Below are 16,610 nucleotides of genomic sequence, written 5' to 3' on the forward strand. Positions count from 1 at the left end.
GAGAGGGGCAAGCAAGAAGAAGACCATGTTTTTGCTCACAACATGTATGTAGGATACAATGTGTCGAGATACATGGCGAATGTGTGTATGATTAGCGTTAGAATTAGACTCGGTAATAGCGGAGGATTATGTGTTGGATCCGAACACTTGTAACCTTGACCTAATATAAAAGCATCGCTGGGTAACCAAATAGATTAGACAAATTGGTAGGCGTAGACACTTAAGGTCGGATTGTTGTGACTGTAATTACCTTGTCAGAGTCCTTGTCGAGTTTGTCGCCATGCTTGTATCATGGGGTTTAATATATGGGATGAGCACACGAGTATAGGTTCCCGAAAATGTAGGCTTCGACTGATCTCCGTTAACAAACATCGTATTCATATGGTCCTTTCTACTTTCCGTAATGTTCTCGTAATATCCTACGCCTAATTTCGTAACACAATGACATTTTAATCAATATCTTGCCAAATTATATTTCATTTCATTGCAACACACTTTTAGCTGCGATCAAATAACTACTAGTTTGGAGGAACCATTTTTTAATATAATATGCACGTGTACAATGGGGGTGATGTCAGCTTTTTGTTAGCCATGCCATTGTATTAGATTTTATCTTTTCTTAGCATTTATTTAGTTATTTTAATTCACTAAATATTAATTTTAAGATATAACACTAAGAGATAACACATTGTACAACCTGTTTTGTTGTCTTTTTTTCCAAATTACGTGGAACTCCGAAAATATACTAAACTAATTTGAACAATCTATTTTCAGTACTCCCGTATAACAAGCGCGCGGTAACAAGCGTGGTCCAACTGACTTCCGACATAGTCGCCACCCATCTCCGCCTCTCCTTGGCGCGAGAATTTCTCCCGACGTGCCGCGCGCGCGCGCCACCTCTAATCCCGTCCCCTTCGTCGCGCGCCCCTCACCAGCATCGGTAACCTCTCGGCCCCGGCGATCGATCTCCTTTCTCCTTCCCGCCGCCATCCCCCAATCCTGCGACCAATTTCCCCTCGCAGCTCACCCGCCGCAGCCCGTCCCGTCGGCCAGCTCCTCCCCCGGCCCCAGATCCGTCTCTGCCCAATCCCGGCCACACCTGCCGCTGACCGTCGATCGGAAGCTCCTCCTCCCGTCGGCCACGTGCCTGCTCTTCCGTTGAGTCCCCCGCCGCTGACCGGCCGAGACAAGCACAGGTATGGATTGTGGACCGCGCCACCGATCACAGATGAGCCAACATCCCAAAGTTAGACATGCATGCATGTTTGTGATGAGAATGTCATAACGTGTATACTCTGACGCATGTGTATCAACTGGTGGTCTGAAACAGCCTCCTTTTTTTTTTTGTATGTTTATGCTCTGATGCGTGTAATACACACTGCAATTTTTTTGAAACAAGTAACTAGACATGTATATGAATGTTTAGAATGGAATTTCACTACTGATATAATGCATGTTGTATGTGTATGCATTGACTAGCTAAATACTCGTGCATCACTGCCTAATTTTTTGTTGCGTGAGTTGTTTAAATACCTATACCATCATATACCTTAACTTTGTGCAAATAAAAATTATCTCAAAATACACAACAATCAAATCCACTGATCAAAAGATTGTGATACGTATCTCTACGGCATAAAACAAACAATACTTGCATTATCTTGGCAACTTGTAATCTCACTGAGGATGAATGGACCGCCACCAACCCGGATCTTTATAAGAGTAAAGATAAATATATAGAGATGTATGGAATGCATGTAACAGGTAATAATTTGTTAAAGCCTAGGCACACGCAAGCACAAGTACCTAACAAAGTCTACCGAGAATCACACCATCAGATATTTAGATGCACATCATGTCAATATATGCAACGATGTTACAAATTACAAACCCACAAAATAAAAGGTGGAATAATGCATGAAAGGTGTAAGCGTTCATAAATATACATAACGCGAGATATGATAACAAATAACTCGCTACTCAGAAGCCACACTAAACTTCTGACTCATTAGACATCGAAGGACCAAATCTAATGTCTAATCACACACTAAAAGAGAATCTACACGATTCAAATATGGAATGGATTAGTAAATCATACTTTTCCTTGAAAATATATGCATGTTAGAGACAACGAAACATACCTATAATGAAACTAATTGGCAATCGCTTGGCATTTGACAACTTACCCAAATGGCAGCCTGGCAGCTCCCCCGCTCTATGTCCCGATGACACAGGATGATGTGGGAATGGGGCGTTGTGGACAATGATGTAGGGTTAGGCTCACCAATGCCTGGATGAGTGGAGACCTGGACGCTGGAGTGAGGCAGAGAGACACGGCCCACTTAAAAGAAGGGCTGAGAAGCACGTGCCAGCATGGTGCGGCTCAGGAAATAAACGGCGATCCATATGTCCTTCATCTTCCTGCCTGATCAGACAACCATCCCCTAAAAAGAAGAGTTAACCCATATGCAGCTCATGGTCAACTGAAAACGGAACTAAACTAGGAAATTTTTTGAGTGGTATACTTGGAACAGAAAAATTCATATGATGGATCCGGAATTTGGGTGCAAAATAAAGAATTTTCTCCACGTTCTGTGTCACTGTTGTTCTAGCATATCTATCTGCATCACAGTTCACAAGGTTGATCATATCCGCTGCTACCCCTGGATGACTCTATATTGTTCAAAAGATTTACCATGCTTATTGTTTCAGGCTGCCCTGCAATGGATGTGGCAAATGATGCATGCCCATCACCTAAACTACATACGAGACTGAGGCTGTGGGAGTTTGCAGACCATTATGTATTTGAGCCAGTTGATGGTCTTGCTGACTTATACCTGTCAGTAAGCCGGCCCAAAGGATCTATGAATCTAGTGGAAGAGTTGCCACCGCGTGGTCCCTCTACGAATCCAAAAGTTCGGATAGTGTTTGGTGTGATAGGAGTGCTCAACCTTTCAGTTGGGTCATATTGTCTGGTGATCACTGACCGTGATTGTGTTGGATCCTACTTGGGACATGCAGTTTTCAAAGTGACAGGACTGAAAGTTCTGCCTTGCAATAACTCGCATAGCACTTCTGCCGAACAGGTCCAACAATGATGACTTATTCCCAGTTATTTTGTTTCCATCTATATTGCATTTAATCAATCCAGAATGATGTCGGCAGAAAAAAATGGAGAAAGAATTTTCAGCACTCCTGGATGCTGCAGAGAGGAGTATAGGCCTGTACTTCTCCTACGAGACCAACTTAACACTGACGTGGGTATTGTATACGATTCTTATACAATTCTTTTTTGTTACATTTTGTGATCTAATGGTGCATAGAATTTGACAGAAAACATTAATGTGCCTAGTTAATTGGCTGGCAAGTTTTCTCCCAATTAAATTATATAATCTGCCCATGAAGTCATGCTATTGTCGTAATTTACGTCTGTATGACCCATGGATAGGGGTTGTGGAGATGGCTGCAATGGCTAGGGTTAGAGGGGATGGGAAGGGCAAGATAGTAGAGCTATTCTTTTATTTCTTGCTTGATTTATTCCTCTTAGAGGGTCTCTTTTATATGGAGGCCTCACAATCCATTTTAGGTAATAAATAGAAGATCTTATCTCTAGTTCGCTAAAGGCCCAATATAAAGGATGTCTTCCTAATTTGATTAACTACCTAACCGAGAGATTGGCAATCGTATCCCATAATTGGGGGCTGCCATGGTGGGCCAAGGTCCCATACATAACAACTTCTGTTCTTCTTTGCTAGTCTGCAAGACATTTATCTTTATATCTTCTATTACAGTTCACAGAGGCTTTATGATTTGGGGGACAAGTTCAAGGCACTTCCACTTTGGAGACAGGTTTGTTGCCTTCTATTCATGTAACGATGGATTGCTGGAGCTTGCGTACACATGATTGGGCCAATCTTTTTATTCTTCCATTCTTTTGAGTAATCTGCAAGTTTTTGTTGCTTGTCCTGATATCCTCTACGATATGCTAGGTCAGAATTTTTACTCCTTTCTGGCATCTTTGGTCACTAGGTCACAGTTCTGCTGCAGAGAAATTCATTGTTTGATATCTATAGGATACTTGTGATTTCATATCTATAGAATATTTGAAATTCAGTAAAAGATAGCATATTTGGAAGAACTATATGGACGAGGCGGTCACCAATATTGTGCATAAACATAAACCACCATGCAAATCTGCTCATAATAACAACAATTATAATATTGGCATATGAGGTTTGGAAATCCTTTTTGCATTTATACTCATTCGTCTGTATGTAATTAGCGCCTACCCCAACTTGTTTGGGACTAAAGGCTTTGTTGTTGTTGTTGTTGTTGTCTGTATGTAATTAGCATTGCTCATGATTGACATAGGTTTTCTTAAATATATTGTTGAAATTATTATAGTTTACTTCTAGGGATGTAAACGGGCGCCTGTTTGAGCACATTTCGCCCTGCCCACAGCAGCCTTTGACAGCGAAAGAGAAAAAGCTAAAACTAAAAACTGTGCGGGAAGTTTGCTTAAGCGGGCTTGGCGGCGCCGTTGACATCCCTATTTACTTCTCGGGCAAATTGAGCCTGGAAGTGTTACTAGTTGAGGAAAATTGGATGTATACCACTGAAAGAACAAACATTAGCTACCAGCATCCAAAAGTTTTCCCGCATTATTCATTTTACTACTCCCTTTAAGGTTTCCATCTCTACAATCATAGATGACCATTTTGTTCGCTGAGATCTCCCTAGCCATGGCATGTCGCCGCTGCTTGCTGCTGTCCCACTGCTTCTGCACATATGCACAAATTTTCTCCACACAAGCAGCCGCAGCACACATTTTGAGGCGATTTTGGCAGCAAGCTGTCCCACTGCTTCTGTTCTATTTTCTGGTCAGGTTTGGGTGTTGGTGCTAGGGGTGTCTGGATCAGGATGCTTATGCATATTTTCACCCAGAGCTCTTTTGGTTAGAGGGAACGTGAATTTAAGAAAGATTGGGCATGGGAGTCTCAACTCCCACCATTTTAATAAGAGGGGGAGGGGTGGCAATTCGGAGAGAATTGTTTGCTAGAGATGATCACAACCGTTCATCATAACTTATGTTATCATCCCTAAACTAATTCACCGTGAATTCCCACCAACCAAACACGGGGAATAGACTTTACTCGTCAGTTCCGACGCGTATTTCCCATCTCCCACCAAACAAGGGATTGAGACTAAAAATCAATTTCCCAAGTCTAATCTCCTGCGAACTCCCTCCTCTAAATTCCCATTCCTCTTTAAACATGCTGCCGTGGTAAAGAGAAAATTCCCCATTCATGACCATTAGAAAAACTGGTAGAGAGGGAATGGAAGTAGTGAACAAATTGTAAAAAAGTGTAAAATTGAAACCTTGGGATGCTAATAAATTGAACCGGTTTCTTTTGATGGTATTCTGCTAAAGCTAAAGTGGTGAACTTTGAGTCGTATAGAGCCAAATTTTCTTAATTGTAGCTAAAGTAGCTAAATGTGCAATACTCTGAACATGATATCACTACTCTTCCGTTCCTGACTACTGCACCGATCAATTTAACGCCTTCTTTGCAGGCAGAACCAAGATTTCTATGGAATGGTTACTTGTTGGAGCCTCTAATTGAGAACAAAGTAAGACTACCTTTTTAGTTTTATAATTTCTAGTATTAAGGGTCTAAGATAAGAAATTTATATTATATTTTGATTTTTCATCTCTTCATTGACAGCTGGACCAATACTTATTACCAGTCATTCAAGGAAGTATCCTTGGCTCATTTTTATATTCCAAGCCATCAGCCAAGATAACAGATCATTATATACCCCTTCCATTCCAGAGTAGATGATAGATGATGTTGTTTTCTTTGCATGATCTTTATTATAAAAGTTTGTCCATTACTTTTTTGCTTGACCATGTAAGTAAAGATTAGAAAAATTACATTGCAAAATTATTTTTGAAATCTAATGGTACTATTTCTACCTAACCAATCTATGTTTTTTTTTTCCATTGTTAATGGGCAAAGGTCATGAAGTTTGACTGCATGCCTTCTGAGTCTTCATAAATTTTGGAATGGAGGGTGCATTATTAGTTTACAGTTAAAGTTACCTGTTTCATTAGGATCTATTATGTCAATTTGAGTTGCTGCAACTTAACGAAAAATCAGGTTTTCAGAATATACATGCAGAAGTTGGGTCAGATAAGGTAAATGTGACCATGATTGCACGCAGGTGCACACGAAGGATAGGTAAGAGCTCTGAAGCATCAACATAAGTTTGATCATGGGCTTCTTTTCACTAAGTGTTACTTCAAATTCTACCGCATTCAATCAATTTATACTCATCCCAGCCTTCATTTTCAAGAAATTGAATTGCTTCCAGTCGATTAAAAAAAATTCATGAGGCTGTCGTTTTCCATAGGTACAAGGTGTTGGAGACGAGGCGCTGATCCAGAGGGCTATGCAGCAAATTTTGTTGAATCAGAGCAGATAATGCAATCCAAAGGATTTACAGCATCGTATGTACAAGTAGGTTTCTAACACAATTTGAAAATCAACTGGTTAAACTATTAGTTGATTCGACCCGGTTTCCTGGCCATTTATCTTTGAGGTGCTCTGGTGCTTATTATGCTTTCGATGATCGCTGGTAGGATGGCTGGCCATCATGCTCTCCTCTGCGAGCACCAGGATCCTCCTGAATGGCGAGCCACGCCCTCCTATTTGGCATAGTCAATGGCACCGACAGGGAGACTCCTTTTCCCCGATGCTTTTCTCGCTGGTTGTCAATGCCCTGAGCCGTGTCCTGACGCATGCTCCCAACTTCGGTGTCTTGTATCCCCTTCATCCTCGCCGCGCGCTGCCTTGTGTCTCCCTTTATCATAACAGCGTCGTGTTTGTCTGCAACCCGACGCCTTACGAGCTGCATGCTGCGAGGGAAATCTTAGCGCTCTCTGGCAAGCCTCTGTCTTGGTCACAAACTAGCCAAGAGCACTGCGGCGGTTATCAATTGCAGCGAAGGAGGGTACGGAGACCATCCAGCTGTACTTTGGATGCCACTAGGGGTGTTCAAATCTGGTTTGTGTCCAAACTGTGGAAACCGCTAAATGCTAGCTTAGTTCGTATTTCTTCATTAGCTTCAATTACCCTCTCAGAACTAGTACACAAATTTGACTTACGGGTTCCACGGTTTCATCTGAAACCGTATTTGAACACCCTAGATGCCAGCTTGCCGACTCCCCGCTGACCTACATGGTACACATGGGAATTCCTTTGACCCGGTGCAAACCTACTGGCAACCAGATGCAGCCCCTTTGTGGACCGGTTGCTAATAGAGTATCAGGTTCCCCTCTTGGAAGGTCAGGCTCTTGACAAAGGCAGGGACACTTGCCATGATCAACTCCGTCCAAACCAGCATCCCGGTTCATCAGCTGATCGTGATCTAGCCACAGAAAAATATCATTAAGTCCGTGGACAAGATATGTCATGGTTTTCTATGGGAGGTGCGCGCCTATGCGAACTGTGGCAGCTGCAGCATAAGTTGGTACCGGGTTTGGCGGCCACTGAATAATGGTGCGCGGCACGACCTTGGGCGCATGAGCACAGCTCTGCCTCTAAGGATGTGTTGGTTATGGCTCGACAGCACCGACCCCAACCAGCCCTTGCATGGACTCGATCTGCAGTTCAGTGCGGTTGACATGGCACTGTTCTCCGCCTCCACTACAATGCAAGTTGGAAATGGCACCTCTGCTCTGTTTTGGGAGGATTGCTGGACCTGAGGGGATCTTCACTTTTGTGGGCAAACATACCTGGAAGATGAGGACTCTTGGCATCGGCGATCCTGCAATTTCTTGACCTTTGGATGGCCGTCGCCCATGTCTGCCTCTCTGACGGGCCGGACATGTTGATCTTGCGCTGGAGAGCTAGTGGCTCCTACATTGCCTGCTCTTTCTAACGGTGTTGTGTGTTGTGACTACTGGAAACTGAACTGGAAAATATGGTACCGCAAAAGGTGAAATTCCTTTTTTGTCTTTCCAGCTTAAATCGTTGCTGGACAATTGCGGTCTGGACCATGATCCAGCTTGCCCTCTCTGCGATCAAGAACAAGAGACGATGCAACACTTGCTTGTTGATTGACCCTTCTCACAGCAGCTTTGGTTTGGGATGCTTGGTTGGATCAGAGCAACTTGCCAGCCACCGATGCATGGAGAGAAGATCACTGACTGGTGGCACGCTGTCCGCGCCGCACTCCCAAGCCGCTGCGCAAATGGTTGGACTCCATAACGAGTGCACCTTCAACAACGCCAGGCCTTGTCTTCCTTCGCTGATTGCAAGGATCAAGGATGAGGAGAATCTTGATGCGATGGGGCTTTGGGCTTAGACTCTCTAGGCACTCGTACTCGATCTTTTTTGTTGTTGTATGAGTTTTGCCTGCTTGTGGCTTGTACAATTAAAAGAAACACAAAGCTTTTGCGTTTTCTCGGAAAAAAAAACTGTTAGGCGATTAAATGTTAATGTTTAATGGTCTTCTCTTCTGTTTTGGCCTCTTGAGCTTGTGTTTGTGTGCTAAAAGTCTTCCGATGGTTATGAGGATCTTCTTCAGATTAAATGACAGTTCGCTTTCACCACCAAATTTGACACGAGTCATGTGAAACTCCTCAGCAGTATTGCTCTGTCATAGCCTCTTGTGTTGCATTTTGCAGTTTTAACTGGAATCAGATCTGACCCATGAACCTTACCTGATGTAAACTGCAATGCACTCCTTTTTATCTTCTACGAGTAACTAAATGGAACTACTATGTATTGCAGGTTCGAGGTTCTATGCCGTTTCTGTGGGAGCAGATAGTTGATTTGACATATAAGCCTAGTTTTGATGTTATTAGAGTAGAGGAGGCGGTGAGCTTTCTCTATTTTTTCTTTATTCCATTGTTTTGTCTTCAGGGTATTGGTATATTATTGTAATCAACATAGCTAGTTTTTGCATACAATGCAGCCTTGGTTTAGGTTTCTTCATAATAATTTGTCTGAGTTTCTGTTCTGCAGGCGTGTGTTCTTGAGCGACACTTCCATGATTTACAAAAGAAATATGGAGCTGTTGTGGCTATCGATCTTGTTAATACAGTAAGTATTGAACACTTGGACTAAGGTTCAGTGTGTGGTTACTGAACTTTGCTGTGCTGAACTTGTTTTATAATCTGCTGTGGAAAAATACACACGAAAGCAGGCAAAGGTTGGTTAGCCAAACAATAAAATAAGCAAAAGAAGGCGCGGCAAACAGAATTGTGAGAATCCACTGTCATGCCAAACTCAGCCTAAGTAGTTCGCAAACAAACTACTACAATTCTTTGGAGCTGTCCAACATAAGAGTGTCTGATTTTGAAGATCAGACTGCAAAATCTTCATTTGGGAAGAATTTCCCTTGTTTGTTTCTGCACACTGCCATTGTATCTTTTATTCTGCATGTTTTACTCCCTCCGATGGAGCTAAGTTACTCCGTTAAGCTTACGCCACATGAAAGATATAGCTATTTTGTTCCAGAAGTAGCGAAAAGCTTATGTCCAGATTTGCCTTAATATTTGTTTCTAATCGTGCTTGCGTATGCATCTTTGTTGGCCTAACAGTACTAGCTTCTCTGTTTTCCATGTGCATTTACTTTTTACCTGTTAATTCCTATATTCAGACTGGTGGTGAAGGCCGCCTCTATGAAAGATATGCAAAATCGATTGAGCCTATCCTCAGCGAAGATATAAGGTTAAGTTTTCCCCCTCTTTAGTGTTCCCCTATTGTGGTTGACTGTTGCTAATTGTCCTACTTTGTCTACTTACTGCAGATTCGTGCATTTTGACTTCCATAAGATCTGTGGTCATATTCATTTTGAGCGCCTTTCTCAGTTGTATGATCAAATTGAGGATTACCTTAAGAAGCATAAGTATGTCGCTCGAAGATATGATGAACTTTTATATGTTTTAGTACTTACCAATTTTATTTTACTGTATGCTAATGTGAAATTTCTTCAATACATTTTCTCCTGTTCTCTATTTCGGCAGTTGCTTAACTTTATCTGAATTTCCTTGCATTTCCGCGTCAGGGCTATACTTGATCAACAATCTGTATTTCACATAAAAATACTAATGCTCCATACTCTGTACAAAAAATAAATGAAGTTGATTTGTGGTACCTGGTTTAGATTGCAAATCTTCTAGAGAAGATATCCCCAGTAATATAGCACAGTTTCCTTGCTACTTCTTGACATTTTAATATTGGGTGGAATCGTGGAGGTAGGGGTGGAACCAGCTCATGAGGACACCCAGGGCTGAAACAACTACTATTAGCTGAGAGCCCTATACCTCTTATTTTCTGGTGAATTATCGAAGAAAGTACTTCAGGCTTTTTATTCAGGCCCAAGCTGAAGCCCTGTTAGCCCTGGGCCTGGATCCACCTTGCGTGGATGCACTAGCATACATACATTGAGGAGGCCATATAGAAATCCCAAATCCCTAGTTATGGATTATTCCTGTCACAGAGAAACTGTATTAGTCAAAGTTTATTGCTTGTGTGGTTTATCTTCTCCAGGTCATCTCTCAGCTAAGAAAAAATAGTCAGATCTGCGTCTCCCAAAGCAAAAGAAGGAAAAAATGTTGATGGACTAAAATTTCCTATACAACACGATATTCTGATAACTGTCTTGATGGTCATACTAACGATATCTGCTCTAGGTACTTTCTTTTGAATGATGAAGGCAAGACAATGGAGGAGCAGACTGGCACTGTCAGAACAAATTGTGTCGATTGTTTAGATCGTACTAATGTAACTCAGGTACATATTTTGTAGTACAACTTTATCATGCGTGCTTCTTTAATTTAATGTTACTTACTGACATCTTAAGTTGAGAGAAAATATCTCTGCCGTGCCATCATTCATTACGGCTTCAGTTCTTTCGGAATTTTTACACAGTATGATATTTTGTTTGGATGTGAAAGGATTGTTCATTTTTCACTTGCCAGTGTACAACCTAAATGCCTTTTTACAAGATTTAGAAGTGACATAGTGACTTCTGAATCTTTTTATAGCATGAATCTGATGATGTATCAATGGGCTCATCTAAATTAACACCGGAATAAGAGGCTTTTCACATATGTACCTTCAGAGCAGCAATGAGCTTCATAAGCTTGTTTAGGTTGTGCCGATGATGGCCTGTGTGCTTGGATGTTCCAGAGTTTTTTTTTTAAAACCCATCAGTTCCATATTTTTGTGACGAGTCACCATTATTGTATTAATATTCTATGTTGCTTAAACAGAGCATGGTTGGGAGAAAAATTCTGGAAAGCCAGCTCCAACGATTAGGTGTTCTTAGTGCTAACAGTACAATCAGTGATTATCCAGCTTTTGATGCAGATTACAAAGTTTGTAAGTATTATGTTTGACATTCACTAAACATGGTTCCTATTTATATTGCCTCCATACTTGTCATTAAACATTGTTGCCGGAACCATATTTAGTGTGGGCTAATCATGGAGATGCAATAAGCACCCAGTACTCTGGTACTCCTGCTTTGAAGGGAGATTTTGTCCGGTAAATTCTACAAAACAATTCTACTTACTTTTTCACGTGTTTGCATTAAAATGTTAGCATTGCTATTTTCTCCCTTTTCGTTTGCACAAATTGGTTCAACTAATTTAAGAGCAATAGTTATTCTCGCCACCTTGAGTATGTTCACACATGAGCTGCTAATATTTTTATTTAGTAAATATCTTCTCCAGTTTCATCTTCGTGATGGTTAAACTGAATCACCTTTTACTAGTGCCGTGCAAATTTGTCATAACCAACTTGAATCATCTTGGGGAAAGTGACCTTTAACACTATAATGATCAGCCTCGGAAGGTGGTCTTTGGTGGGCTGCGCAGGGCTCATGGAGAGTGGTAGGAAGTCATAGAGCCCCGGGACTGTTTGTATTGTGGGCGTTGATCTTCTGTCCCGTACTCACGTGGGTGACAGGGCTCTTGCCAGTTGCCACCTTGTTGGCTATAGCTCTAGTTTAGCTACATGCTTTGATCTCGTTTTGAGTTTTTGGTCAGTTATCCTTATAAAACGACAAGTGTGAGGTTTTCGATCTGGTTTTCCTTTTTAAGTAGATCAATTCTTTTTTTTTTCTTAATGAATACTCAGAGATCCTGGTGGTTGCTCGAAAAACACACACTATAATGATAATGTGATTTGGAAAATAATACTAATGTATCAATGCCAGTGTATCACGTTTTGTTTTTTGCTTAATGACTAGCCAATATGCTTCTTTATGTTCGTATTTTTCAGTTGTTATGCTTCAAATTACAAACAAAAGACTACTGTATAATTTATTATTTCTTATAGTTAACCTGTCCATATTTTTTTTATCTATTAGGTACGGAAAAAGAACTACCCAGGGAATTTTCAATGACCTGTGGAATGCACTTGAGAGATACTACTTGAACAACTTTGCAGATGGTACAAAGCAGGTATTTTGCTGTCGTAGCACGCGTGCAGCTTTAGTGAATCCAAAAGGAAGTTGACAATGTGGTGGGGTTGGGTCAGGCTTTACTGTTGATCACTCAGGGGAAGTCAGGTCAAGTTTTAGGTTTCACGAAGAATAATCTTTTATTCCTTCATCAACTGAATTTACAGAAGTACTGTACCATTGTTATATCTATGAGAAAAGGAATTTGGAGGCTAGATAATAGGTAAATAAAGTAACTATATCCATAGTTGAGTTCACATACCAGAAAATAATCACATTTTTATGTTGACCATGTTTGTTGATAAAAATATCAGCATCTATATTACCAAATAAGTGCATTCTCAAAATATTATATTGGTATTATAGATGTCGATATTTTTTCCTATAAACTTGGTCAAACTTTAAAAAGTTTTACTTAGGATAAAAACCATATGTCATAATATGGCAAGAAGGGAGTATCATGGTAGGTTGGGCCAGCTAGGTGGATCGATCTGTAACCTGCATCCCCTGGGACTTCCCAAATTGAGGTTTGTTTTGCCTAGGGTGGATAGGTTTAGAGAAGAATTACCTGTTGATCATTTTGATGGTCCTCCAAATCATGCAGGTCTTACCTTGCCTTGCTAGTACCGCCTTAAGATCTTGCAGTAGAAGATAGGTCCGAAAATGCAGAAATATGCTTGGGCTTGACAGCCTGTGAAGAGCTGTTAAGAGTTTGGCTGTAGGGGAGAGGTGGATACAGATGTGATGGACGGAAGCTTACAAGACCATAGTTTGATATAGAGCTAAATATAGCTGATTTCTTTGATTGTGCGCATGGGGAACCCAAATCAAGTTTGTTCTCGGCAGATATTTTATTAGGCATGTAACATAGTGTTATAAATGCTACTCGTACTAAATCTGAGACACTTATTATGGATCGGAGGGAGTTTTTTTTTCGAAAAGGGGTTCTCCCCGGCCTCTGCATCGAAACGATGCACACAGCCAATTTTATTGCAAAGTTATATCATCTTAGTACACAAATCAAGGATCGGAGGGAGTACTCTGAAGATATCTCTATTGGGCAAACTAAGCTTCCCCGATCATTCTATTTGTTATTTTCTCCATGATATAACAGACACGATGGAGGGAACTATCATACGTTAGTATATAAGGAAAGATGGGTTATTGCACAGTTACACCTAATTGTTTTTTCACTTTGTGTATAGGATGCGATGGATCTTCTTCAAGGACATTACATATCCTCTCTTAGTCGGGACATTGCAGCTTCAAGCAAAGCAGGACTTATTGAGAATTATGCGGTGGGTATTCAGCTGGTTCAGTGGCCTACCTTTGTTTGCCTTATGGCATTTCCATGATATTAGTTGCGTGTTGCACTTATGGTTGTCTTACTTGCACGGTTTCTCCTTTGCAGTCATGCCGCCTTGCTTTTGCGTTGATTGTTGTTGCTGTTATGTTAATGATGATGTCACTTCGACAAGGTAACAGTTCTGAACTTGGTATAGGTGAATGGTTTTAATTAGTTTATGCTGATTAGATTGCTCCTAAGGTTTACTTACATGGTGTCAAGTAGTTGCAATTAACACACTTTTGTCTATCTACACACTATTGTGGATCTTACTTCAACATAATGCTGCTGGCTTGATGTTCTCTGTGCACAAACAAAGATAAGTGTGGAAAAAATGTATGTAGTACTTTGACTTGGCCAGAATCTACTCAATGCCTATCTGGATGGACGGAACGGAAAACATATGAATAGAAAAACAAAGGAATCTGACAGGTATGCAAGTACAAAATAGAGGAATGCAAAACACATGGAAGTTGGACGGATAGTTGTTTGGATAGGACACGGGAATACCATAGGGAAACTGCCTTGACCCTACATAAATGGGTAAAAAAAGAGGTTAGTGTGGATCTTGAAATTCTTATGGCATTAAGGGTGTAGGAAACAAATTTATATGGATTTTATAGCATCATCCCTATGTTCCAATGGTCTCTATAGGATACCTTAAAAAATAGGTCTCTATAGGATATAATCTGAAGGACTGGAACTTACCAAAATCCCATAAAATCCAAAGCGGGCCTATGTGCAGAAGTTCAATTCAGTCCCTGATCCGTCTCATGTTTCAGTGAACAGAATTTGTTGCTTTATTGGGCTGTAACTTGATATTGCCTTTACGGAACCATTTTTAATCTGGCTACATATATATGTTTGCAGCCCGAAATGATCTTCGCCATTTGGTGTTAGCACTTCTGTGGGCCGGTCTTTGCATTGGCATCGTACGATTTGTCAAAATCAATGGTCGTAAGTTCACCAACCGACCTCGTTTTCACCTGTCACGCCATTGATGTGCATGGATACGATTTGCATGTCCAGTGATCCTGGTAGCTTATCACCAGATCTTTCAGCATCTTCTGTTGTGTGAAGATTTGTTCATGGTATTTTTTTGTAGGGCACTTGCCCTCCCCATTTGTTTTTCGAGTTCTATGCTCTTGTTTTCCCTTCCCAATTTTGTATTTAGTTCTGTTTCCAACTTACCACAATTTTGTCCACCTTTCCACAATTTTGTCTCCAGATTCTGTTCAGCCCTCACCATGGAGATTTGTGTGCCATGGTTTCTTAATTCATCGTAGTTGTAAAACCCGATTAATGGTGATATAATAGCAGTTAACTGTTGACATGCTCTACCATTTGATAGTTAATTTACCTCAACCAGTCGTTATTATCCTTCCCATACTTTTTCCCAATGAAGGAATGGATTGTAATTCATAAACCTTTTCTGTTTCCCATATAACTGTTATTTTCTTATTTTGGATTATTCTTTTCTTTACTCTTATAATTCTTCCCCATGAAGGAATGTAATGTAGTAAAGATTTGTGTTGGTGGAAGTATGCTCACCCTCACTCTTTCAGTTACGAGTAGTTGATTTAGTCGATGTATATTTTGAGATAATTTTTATTTAACACGAGGATTTAAACATTTCATGCAATGCAAAAAGACACTTGCAGAGCAAGACACGAGCATTTCTCTAGTTATAACCAAATATCTTACTGTTTTTGTGCCAATCAGTTGGCAGTAGAGCTCGCCTTTTCAGTTCAGTCTGCTCCTAGGAACGAAGTTGGCAGTGCTATATGTGGGTGACGGGCTGGCTCTTGACCAGAAAACCGCTTTGCTGTAGTTTTCTTCTCTTGTTAGAGAATCCTCTGGTATAGTATAACCTCATTCAAGAATTACCAAACTATTAAAATTCCCATTCCCATTCCCATTCCCATTCAAGAATTACCAAATGGTGAAGATCATTCCGGGCAGTAGGAATGGCACTGGTATTGTTGACATCTGCTTCACTAAAATTTCCCAACAGTTTAGACTCATTCCAAGTATTTCCTTCTTCATTCAACAGCACACAAGCAACGATCACTTCAGCCGCGCCCGGTCTGATCAATGGTTTAAACCCGAAATTAGATGGGATCCGCGGGGGTCATCCTAGATTCTGATCGTATTGCCATTGCCCATTCTTTTTTATGAGACCAGTTTTTAGAGCTTTTTTACCTTGCAAAATAGCTCTGCAAGCATGAAACACATTCTTTTTTTTTTTGTCGCTTCTAGGAACTCAACATTGTGAAAATATTTTTCTTTGAGCACCTTTGAAGTTTGAACACAAGGATTCAGGGTTACACATAAGCTTCCATCCCTACTTCGCCAATTCTAGTGTGGTTCAGTTCTAGGAATTTACGTATAGTAAATAACTGAGGGCTCAAAACAATTCGATAGTTTATAAAAATTTACAGAGGCTCATCATACATATAAATGAGCTTGCAATAAATTGATGTGGCTCGGTGTGGCCCGATCTTTCGATGAGATTGATAACTCTCGATTTGGGTAGGAGGTGACGTTGACGATCCGACTACGACCTAAAAGGCAGCGCCTTAGCAATCGATACACTAACTCCAGAGGGTTATTGATCACGCGGGGGCACGATCAACCTGACCACGAAGCTCTTTGTTCCTGCAAGCAATCGAAGAACAAGCAAGAACAAGATGAAAATCTATCTGAAATTGCGAATAGGAGATATGAAGGTTCACGAATCTGAATACTCAATATAGTTGGAGTCTTGATGACGGTAAAACAGGTG

At 40.8% G+C, this 16,610-nt stretch overlaps 1 protein-coding gene across 2 annotated transcripts; it reads left to right on the forward strand.

The window, feature by feature from the left end:
* Positions 1-808: 808 nt before the first annotated feature.
* On the forward strand, positions 809-15,457 carry LOC100833213 (phosphoinositide phosphatase SAC7). 2 transcript variants are annotated; one of them, XR_732326.3, is made up of 20 exons: positions 809-1,196; positions 2,713-3,086; positions 3,166-3,257; positions 3,792-3,849; positions 5,575-5,631; positions 5,727-5,760; positions 6,162-6,242; positions 6,415-6,521; positions 8,799-8,885; positions 9,033-9,110; positions 9,670-9,740; positions 9,820-9,918; positions 10,706-10,805; positions 11,288-11,396; positions 11,489-11,561; positions 12,388-12,481; positions 13,686-13,778; positions 13,892-13,958; positions 14,696-14,916; positions 15,054-15,457. XR_732326.3 is itself a non-coding variant. In XM_003577560.4 (19 exons), the coding sequence occupies exons 2-19, from the start codon at positions 2,724-2,726 to the stop codon at positions 14,824-14,826; spliced, it is 1,794 nt and encodes a 597-aa protein (XP_003577608.1). In that variant the 5' UTR covers positions 809-1,196; positions 2,713-2,723; the 3' UTR covers positions 14,827-15,349. The 2 variants fall into 2 exon arrangements, 1 of the variants encoding a protein (XP_003577608.1); XM_003577560.4 differs by having other exon boundaries at positions 14,696-15,349.
* The last annotated feature ends 1,153 nt before the right edge of the window (positions 15,458-16,610 follow it).

Source organism: Brachypodium distachyon, chromosome 4, assembly GCF_000005505.3.
Source record: "Brachypodium distachyon strain Bd21 chromosome 4, Brachypodium_distachyon_v3.0, whole genome shotgun sequence".
In the NCBI taxonomy this organism is placed as follows: domain Eukaryota; kingdom Viridiplantae; phylum Streptophyta; class Magnoliopsida; order Poales; family Poaceae; genus Brachypodium; species Brachypodium distachyon.

Bases quoted from the DNA above. Each gene is read 5' to 3' on its own strand.
- LOC100833213 (XM_003577560.4), top strand. From the start codon at position 2,724: ATGGATGTGGCAAATGATGCATGCCCATCACCTAAACTACATACGAGA. The intron at 9,741-9,819 runs GTTAAGTTTTCC...TACTTACTGCAG, and splicing joins ATCCTCAGCGAAGATATAAG to ATTCGTGCATTTTGACTTCC. The intron at 11,562-12,387 runs GTAAATTCTACA...TTTATCTATTAG, and splicing joins TTGAAGGGAGATTTTGTCCG to GTACGGAAAAAGAACTACCC.